The sequence below is a fragment of the Salvia miltiorrhiza genome, chromosome 4 (genome assembly GCF_028751815.1).
Source record: "Salvia miltiorrhiza cultivar Shanhuang (shh) chromosome 4, IMPLAD_Smil_shh, whole genome shotgun sequence".
NCBI classification, from domain to species: domain Eukaryota; kingdom Viridiplantae; phylum Streptophyta; class Magnoliopsida; order Lamiales; family Lamiaceae; genus Salvia; species Salvia miltiorrhiza.
The window spans coordinates 8772125-8781652 of NC_080390.1; the positions used below are offsets into that span (position 1 = coordinate 8772125).

The 9528-nt window shown below is 40.5% G+C and overlaps 2 protein-coding genes across 2 annotated transcripts; one reads left to right on the plus strand and one right to left on the minus strand.

The window, feature by feature from the left end:
- Positions 1 to 1882: 1882 nt before the first annotated feature.
- LOC131022590 (protein FLUORESCENT IN BLUE LIGHT, chloroplastic) lies at positions 1883 to 3637 on the plus strand. The gene is made up of 4 exons (XM_057952103.1): positions 1883 to 2203; positions 2646 to 2799; positions 2884 to 3201; positions 3282 to 3637. Exons 1-4 carry the CDS (start codon positions 1979 to 1981, stop codon positions 3482 to 3484), a joined length of 900 nt encoding a protein of 299 aa, XP_057808086.1. The 5' UTR covers positions 1883 to 1978; the 3' UTR covers positions 3485 to 3637.
- A 170-nt stretch (positions 3638 to 3807) lies between these two features.
- LOC131022589 (protein NRT1/ PTR FAMILY 5.5-like) lies at positions 3808 to 6141 on the minus strand. Its single transcript, XM_057952102.1, has 4 exons — positions 5893 to 6141; positions 5598 to 5812; positions 4955 to 5526; positions 3808 to 4772 (listed from the first exon to the last, which is right to left on the minus strand). Exons 1-4 carry the CDS (start codon positions 6101 to 6103, stop codon positions 3896 to 3898), a joined length of 1875 nt encoding a protein of 624 aa, XP_057808085.1. The 5' UTR covers positions 6104 to 6141; the 3' UTR covers positions 3808 to 3895.
- Positions 6142 to 9528: the final 3387 nt, after the last annotated feature.

Genomic DNA, 9528 nt, shown 5'->3' on the forward strand with positions numbered 1-9528 from the left:
TGTTTGTATGCATGTGGGATCTCGATTGATTCGTGTAAGTTCTGATTTTTAGTGGAGTAAAAGGAAGAATATTCAAGGCCAACTGGTGATATGGGATATTTTGGTTGAGGCTGAGAGCTCCGATCTTTGCATGAAAGAATATTTTTCTTTGAAATTTTTGAAAATTGTGATTATGGAGGACATTTTGTGGGATTGGAGGCGTGCGCGGTGGATGTGGATGAAGGAGATGATGTGAAAAGATAGCACTACTTTTTGAAATAATTTTATTTGTGGTGGTGTGATTTTTTTTTTCTCTTGGTTTTGGTGAAAAAGAATATCGCCGTTTCTTCCCAGCAATCTGTTGTCGTGATTTCTTGCTTTCAGCGAACAAGAAATTTGAACGCGTTCTGACTTGTATTTATATCAATAAGCCAGCGGTCGCTGGAAGCTAGCAATCGCTGGGTATTCGAATTTCATCAGGCTTCCAGCGGTCGCTGGGAGCTGAGTCCAGCTCTCGTTCAGAGCCAACGAGTGCTGGGATTTTTGGTTTGAAATCCGTAAAATTCACGTTAAACTCTTGTTCAAATTCGTCAAAAATCTAACAGACTCCTGTTTAGAATTCTAAAATACTCAAAGAATCTGTGTGAAATTCATAGATTTTAAAAATTCGGAGACTTTTAAAATCTACAAAATTCTAGAATGAATACACCCCCTCAATCTCAAAATTAGTGAAATTAGTTTGACTTACGATTTTGAATTGGACTAACGCATTGATTTCTATACATATTTAGTCTTATTTCTTTTCTATACATAACATTAGTCTTATTATTTCTTTTCTATACATAACATTAGTCTTATAATAAGTGAATAAGGTGAAAATGCTACAAACAATTTATTTGTGAATGTAACATTAACTTCAGATTTATATTAAAAAATTTACACATATTTATAAATATTATACTAAATCAATTTCTGAACGGTGCTCCCTCCGTTCTATTGTCCAAATTGTTTCTTTTTTTTACATATTAAAAAATATAATTAATATTTTCTAAAACATAATTTTTTTATTTTATCCTTATTTATGGTTCTACATATTATTTTTATAAACATTAAATAAAATTATTTCAATATTTTTTTTATATAATTTAAATTTAAAAAGTCGATCATATATGAAAATATTTTAAAAATGAACGGGGAACAATCCAAGTGTGATAGGGGAAGTAATAAATCACATTAGACCACCCGCATCGCGGGTGCTCGAGTGAGTACTCGAACTCACTCGAGGAGAGGAGTGGCTTCGAGGAGTGCAATGCGGGGGGAGGTCCTCGAGGAGTACTCGAGTTATCGGGTATCCTCGAGTGATTTTCTTTTTTCTTTTTTCTTTTTTTTTTAATTTTCTTCTTCTCTTTAAAAATTTCTCTCTCCTCTTTAAAAACTAAAAAAATCAAGTAGGCTATCAAGGAACCCCAATGCAGCACTACCTACTCAATAACACAACCACTATCAAATAGGCTATCAAGGAACCCCCAATGCGGATGCTCTTAAAAGGCAGAAGGGACATATAGGTTTGGCTTTATATAAATCTATCACATTCAAAATTTAATAAAGTTAAATAGTACTCCCTCCGTCCACCAATTAAAGGCCTAGGGGAAAAAACACGGGTTTTAAGAAAAAGTGTATTTTTATTAGTTGAGTGGAGAAAGGGTCCCACTTTTTAAGAAAAAAGTGTATTTTTATTAGTTGGGTGGAGAAAGGGTCCCACTTTTTTGTAAAGAATCTTTGACTTTTTTGATTAAATAATAAATAAAAACTTACCAAAAATAGATAGGCCTTATTTTTGTTGACGTCCCAAAAAGGCAAGTAGGCCTTGAATTGGTGGACGGAGGGAGTATAAGTTTTAGATAGTGTTTTTAAAAGGAAAAAAAAAAAACGAGGGAGGATTGAGCTTTAGATAGTGTAGTAAGTTGACATCGCAGATTGAAAAGGGATAGAGAAGAAGATGACGATGACGATGAAGCAAGGGCTTCTAACGTGGAGCCCTTGTCAATGGCCTCACTCGCTCTCTAGGGTTTCTTACTCATCTCTCAAGGCACCTAAATCCGTCAAGCCCAATTCATTTTTCAAAATCTCTGCTTCGATCAATGGCGCGCAGCTCAATGCAGGTGGTTCTATTGGAGAAGATAAAGTTCTTCTGCAGTCATTGCTACCGGAAAACGATCACAAGGTGCTATTCAGAGCTTAGTTTTTGGGAAAATCTTGTTTTAGGTAGATGGGTCTCATTAAAAATTGAATCTTTGGCGTTTGAGTGAATGATGGTGCTCATTTTGTTGAATTATGTGTGAATTTCTGATGCGAAATTCGAGTTTTGATGAGTTATGTATTGTTGATTTTGTTGTCTCTGCGTTTATCAAACCCCTTTGTGAAAAATAGTGTGGAATTTCTTGAACTGCTATGCTCAAATGCAGAGTGTTGTAGATCTGAATTTTGATATTTTTTTCTTTTTTCTTTATTTTTTTCTCAAGCTAAAGTGAAATTATTGAAGCCCTTTTCACTTTCTTGCCCAATTGATTTATTAACACTTTGTTTGGTCCTATAAATGCTGCATATTTTTCTATTTCACAATTTATGAATAATGTCTGGCTGTAACTTGATCTTTTCTATGGCAGGAAAGACTGCTCTCTACTTTCATAGTCACAAATGCCATAATGTTTGCTAAACCTCTGCAAGCACTAGCTGAAACATGTGAAGCTAATAATTCTGTTTTCGATATGAATATGCCGTTGCTGCTTTTCTTTTCCCTCATAGGGGCCACTGTTGGAGGTAAGCCGCAGCCCATTTTAGAAAACTCTTTATTGCTTTTCTTTGCCTTCTCCATTTACTATACTTGATTTCCCAATACTATAGGGCTTCTTGCACGGCAGAGGAGAGGCGAACTACAGCGATTGAATGAACAGCTGCGCCAGATTAACTCTGCTCTGAGAAGGCAAGCTAAAATTGAATCTTATGCCCCCAGTTTGAGTTATGCTCCTAGCGGGCGCATTGCAGAGAACGAAGTGATTGTTGATTCGAGGAAGCAAGATTTGATTTCCCGTCTGAAAAATGGGAAGAATTTCCTTAGGAATCAAGATCCAGGGAGGGCGTTTTCTGAATTTAAGACGGCACTTGAGCTTGCCGAGAATCTTGAAGATTCAATTGAAGCAAAAAAGGCAGCAAGAGGCTTAGGTACATTAGTATTTCAGCGTGGCCTTATTACCGACTTGCTTAATTTTCTTGTTATTGCTGAAAATATTATCTGTTCTTAGGGGCGTCACTGCAAAGGCAGGGCAAGTATCGGGATGCCATCAAGTACCACTCCATGGTTTTGGAAATCTCGCAAAGGGAAGGAGAGGAGTCTGGAAATACAGAAGCATACGGTGCAATAGCTGATTGTTACACCGAGCTCGGAGATCTCGAGAAAGCTGCGAAATACTATGATCAGTATATTGCGAGGTTACAGTCTGACTGATCTTTCAATTCCTGTAATCTGTCTTGCGTTTTGGTTGCGGATGTAATGCATAGTTGAGTTTGTATGGACAATAAATTTTGTTGTAGATGTAATCTGCTTGTATCTTTGACCTCCTGATTTGATTCTAATAAACACCTCAACAGATTAGTTTTTTTTATTTCATTTAGATAGCTGCCTTAGTGATCATTTAATAAATTGGTGAGAGAAATGAAGTAATTTTTATTAATTATGCACTACTTTACCTAGTCAGAATTTCTTCTATGGTTTAGGTAGTTGTTTATGTCAAGTTGGTCACATGTTTAGTAGCCAAAAGCACGAACAAATTTGATGAAAATCAGTTGAAAGTATGTAAAGTGTGCAAAGGATTCCCAAATTCAAATTGACGGGTTGGAATCAATTCTGATCCAACTCTTAAAGCAAGTTTCCACCTGAGCTCATATCAGCCCCTGCCTCGTCTTGCTCTGACTCGTCCTGCTTCTGGTATTTGTAATGTAAAGCCACAAGGATGAACACAGCTAGATTCAGAGAACTTAGAACTGCCAGCACCCAGAAATACCGATCCAGACGACTCTTGTTCAGTGTGAACTGAAACCAGCTAGTAGTTTTGCCTCCTCTCTCACTTACTTTTCCCACAACATATACTGAAAGCACACTACACATGAATCCCAGGCCAGATACTCCTTTTATGAATTGTTTGATGTATCTTCTTGTGGAATCATTTTTCATAGATCGTGGAGATTGATCGTTGTAGAATGCAGCAACACTGTTCTCCATGAAAGAGTCGAGGCCTGCAAGCAGGATGAACTGGAAAATCAGCCACAGTATGTTCATGGGGATGTTCTCATCTGGCTTGTCGAGGAAACCATGTTTTCTGATAACTTTGAGCCTCTCCGTCTCCACAACAGCTGCAGCTACGCAACACAGAACTGAGGAGATCATGGCCACTCCGATTCCTATGGCTGGTGTGCCTTTCCATCGGTCCGCTAGAAGGGCTTCCTTCCACCAGCCGAACACCTTGTTGGCCGACCTCTGTGCCAGTAGGAGTATCTGAGGAGGTAACTTCAATTTTCCTAATTTTCGGTTCATGTTTTTTGCTTGCTCTACAAAGTATGTGTTTCCGGTTGAGGACACCATTCCGCATACCACAAAGGTCATCCACATCGGGACCATCCGAACAGCAATTTTGGCGTCTTCGACTTGTGCCACCGAGCAGAGCCTCCATGTGTTCGTCACTCGTTTCTCTTCACTCAAATCACCAGGTAATATGATGGCAGCCTTATGCAGCCACCTGAATTGATGAAAAAGATTGCAAGTAAGTATCTCTATCTATGCCCTCTAGATTTTTACAATATAGATAGATGGAATTAGACGACAAGAAATCCTTTAGAGTCATTGCTCCTTCCCCATAGTGCCAGATGAACTGCCATGTAACTAGGTTTCACTTTGTTGTTGAACTAGATAAGCACGTACCTGAGCAAACAAGTAGGCGAAAAATCGGCTACTTGCTCACCTTCTATCTTGTAGTATTGCTCATCACTTAATGGAAATGGTTGGAATAGCTTAAAAGCAGCGGCCACGAATACTCTGCACACGTTAGTCACCGGGCTCCCCTTCGGCCTGACCTTACGATAGCAAGGCCAGCCAGTCGGAAAAAATACTGTTGCGAGAACCGTGCAGATTGCAGGGATTCCAAACCGGAGCTTCCATGGCTTTATATATGGAAGTGCAATAGCTCCAACTATAGGTACAACCACCACCATAACTGCACCTGGTATTTGACAGCAGAAGCGTAACGGATCGAGTTCAGCACATCTTGGAATGTTTTCTTTATCATCATCTTCATCAGGTTTCTCCGCCTTCTGCTCCGCGAGATAAGTCTTCAGGGAGACGAGGTTACCGGCTATGCCAACTGCTATGAGCGCCATGCCCGTGTAGAAGAGGATTTTCTGTGTGTGGCCGATGCATTCTGGCGCATAGCCTTTGCACGACCTGGTGGATTTGGCGAGGACTGGTGGCGTAGACATTGTAACGAGCCCGATTCCCTGTTATATCAAAGGAGGTTATAACGAGGTAATACTTCGTTAGCAAGTACTTGACATCCGTCCCCACTCACCACGGTGTAGGCGATGCTGGAGACGAGGAGCATCTTGAAATTTCCGAGAAGAGTGTCGACGACGACGAGAAAGAAAACTGGGAGTATCATAGAGATTCCATTCCAGACATTCAAGATCCCAGCAGCGTGAGTATAGCTTAGTTTCCAAACAGTGGTCAAGTAATCTTGCATCTCAAAAAAGGCGTAGGCAACTAATATGTCAGCCCATAGCAGCGCTGCAAAGAGAGAGAGGGAGAGAGAGAGACGTCAATAATGAGTTGAAAATGTTGTGCAACTCCTAATCTAAACTTTTTACCTGAAATTCTAACAAAGCTTTGCATTTTTGGTATCAACCTCTGCTGAAAATCCACAAGAAACAGGGAGAGTGACTGCTGTATGACTTTGTATGAAAAAGAAAGGGAAGGAAACAATGATTGAAGAGAAAAAAATATCCAGCTTTGTAGGATTCTTTCATTCTTTACTTCTTCTTTTTCGATACGAAATCTGATCCCTTCATTATTTATCATAAAAAATGCAACTTTTCCCCCATGTGTTTCTTGAACCCATTTTATGCATTCGACATTGATTTTCCGGTTTAAAATTTTGATGATCTTATATTTGACAAAAAGTAGTATTTCCTCCCTCCCTCAAAAGTATTACATTTTTGCCATTTTTGACATTTGTCAAAAGTGTAACTTTTTTTTAGGATATAGTTTCATCATTTGTCCTTATACTTTACTGATATAAATACTTCTATTTAAAAAAAAAATTAGTCTTAATGCATACTTAATTCAACTTTAACCATTTATTTCGTACATGATGAAATCTTTTATCTATTAAAAGAACATTGGTCTATTGCTGGAACAAGTCCAAAATGGGCTACTTTAACGTTTTTTTTTTTTAATCAGCTGCGACCTAACTTTTGGAATTTTTTTTGGCTCCCTAGGCGTCTAGGGTTTGTGTTCTCTAGGTCTCTTTAGGGTTTGTCCTCCTCTGTGAGTTTCGTCAAGGTTTTATCCTTTCCCGGTTGGCGGCGCTCGGATTTTTGGGGTTTTCGTTCCTTTCTGTTCCTCTCTTCAGTTCTCTCTGCTTCTTTGTGTGTTTTGTTTGGCTTGGTTTTTGTCTTGGTTTGTTGTGGTGTGCAAGTATGGATCGGGGTGATTCGTCTCGGGGTTATAGATTTTCTCTCGGCGAAGACGAGCGAACTGATTGTGAGATCACTGTCCTTGCTATTTCTGTTGGTATCGGGGACGGTGTCGATGCTGGGAGTTCTCAGGAGTACTTCTTGGTGGGAAAACTTATATGTGCCAAACCACCCAATGGATTTCATCTGCTTGAAATAATGAAGAAGTCTTGGAAATCGAAACAACATTTTACAGCGAAAGAATGACGCAAAAACTTATTTCTATTCACTTTCGCTATTGAGGAAGACAGGGAATGGGTCTTGAAGCGCCAACCATGGCATTTTGATGGACATCTATTTGCTATAAACAAACTTGATGATTCGATGCAGCCGTCGAGTATTTGCATAAATAAAAGCAGCTTTTGGGTCCAAGCATACGATCTACCGATGAAGTGTACAAACCCTACAACCCTCAAGCATATTGCCAATCAAATTGGGAGTGTGGAAGAGATAGATACGGACAATGATTACGCTGGATGTTTTGCTCGTTTCAAAGTGAGTATCGACATCATGGTTTCGCTGCTGCGAGGCATTACTATAGCGTTTGAAGGACAAAAGCTTTGGATTCCCCTCAAGTATGAAAGTCTTTCTATTTTCTACTATCGATGTGGTATGATGGGGCACCATACGCGTGCTTGTGAGAAAGAATCGGATGAAGATGACAATGGAAAGCAGTTCGAGGACCTCCTCTATGGCCCTACTCTCAAGGCATCTCCTCTCAAAAGAATTCGATCCTCTAAACAATCTGCTGGTCCCCGCCTCTTTAACCCACCTAATATCCTTCCCCAAACCCCATGCACGGAAGCAGACTGGACCCTCTCTTTCCTTTCACGCCCACATCACCCCAATAGACCCCGCCCACCCCTCTCTCATACAACCCCCTGATAAACGAAGTCACAAGTCAGCCCAAATCTCATATACCAATCCCACCCTCTGCTTTTCCACATGTCATCCACACTAACTCCCAATATCCCCACCCTTCCGGTACTCATCAAACCCCAGCTGATCCCAAGTCATTCACTCAACGCACTCTCGAAATATCTGCCATAACATCCTCTACCATCAAAACCCTCAAAATTCTTGACACTAACCCAAGCCCGGACCTTAGTATACAAGCTCCCTTCACTCCAACCGAGGATCTCATTTAGATTCTTAATCTAAACTCGAAGCCTAAACACACTTCTAATCTATCACGTCCCAACACTCCAAATATACCACACCCCAAAACCCCAACGGGCACGACTGCTTCTAGCTCAAATGGCAAGAAATGGAAGAGATGTGCTCGTTTAACCAAAACACCCACCCTTACTCAAGCAAAAATCCCATGTTCTCATGATACTACTAAGAAACGTCACTTGTGCAAGGAGAAATGTGACGGTTCTAAGGTTAAACCTGAAGTCATTGAGCTTGTTCATAAATGCCTTAAAGGAACTATGCTTGATTATATTTCTCCTACAAATGCTACATCGGCGGAGATTGCCTCGGAGCAATCTCGTCGGGCACAATGAATTCCTTATTTTGAAATTGTCAGGGGCTTGGGAACCTTACGATAATTCGTCAGCTTGTTTGGTTAACCAAACATAAGAAGCTCGATATCTCGTTTCTTATGGAGACAACGATTACTGCTGTGGAATGGACGCCCATTCTTTCTCAGATTGGGTTCAGGAATTTGTTCGCTATTGATTGTGAGAGTACAATGAGAGGTCGCCGGGGAGGTTTATGTTTACTATAGGCAGATGACTTGGTCTTGACTCTGAAATCTTTCTCACAAAACCATATCTTGGCCTCCATTGATGATGGTTTGCATCCCTCTTGGGACTTTTGTGGTTTATATGGTTGGAGTCGGACGGAGGATCACTCGCTTACTTGGAACCTGTTGTTGTCCTTTATTCCACAAGTACAGGAGAGTTGGATTTGCGGCGGAGATTTTAATGAAACCATGTATCACTTTGAGAAAAGAGGAGGTAATATGAAGTCAGATACACGTTTGGTGAAGTTTCGCGATGCTGTGGAGGCCTGTGGGCTTTCTGACCTTGGTTTCTCAGGAGACCCCTTTACTTGGAGCAATAATCAGCAGGGGGATGACAATATTATGGAAAGACTTGATCGTATTTTGGGAAGCATAACCTGGATTACCATGTTCCCGAGTTATGAGGTTGCTCATTTGCTCCGAAAATCAAGCGACCACTGTCCGATACTTCTTAGTCTTGAGAAGGCTTCGGATGTTATGCAAAATCTCCCCAAACCGTTTCGTTTTGAAGCTATGTGGTTGAAAGACGCGAGATGTCTGCCTTTCTGTGAAACGCTATGGGAGTCTGGTATTAATGGCAGCTCGGTGGGGAAAGTTAGTGGCAAGATCGAGGCCATAGGGAAGAAGTTTAAGCTTTGGGAGAAGAACACTTTCAGACATGTCAAAAAGAGGTGTGCTAAAATTCATGAGGTACTTGAGATCCTCCAGAAGTCGAACCAGAATGCTTATACTAAGGAGTCTCAATGCAAACTTGAAGATGAACTTGATGAGCTCCTTAAGCAGGAGGAGCTTATGTGGAAGCAACGCTCTAGGGCGGATTGGCTGGCTGAAGGAGACAAAAATACCGTGTTTTTTCATAGAATGGTCGAGGGACGGAAAAAACGCAATCATATCAAGAGTATTCAGAAAGCGGATGGCACTATGACCCGGTCCAATGATGAAATGGATAATGTCTTTCGGGCTCATTTTCAGGAGCTGTTTATATCGGGAACAATCCATAACCCTGTCGAAGTCCTCCG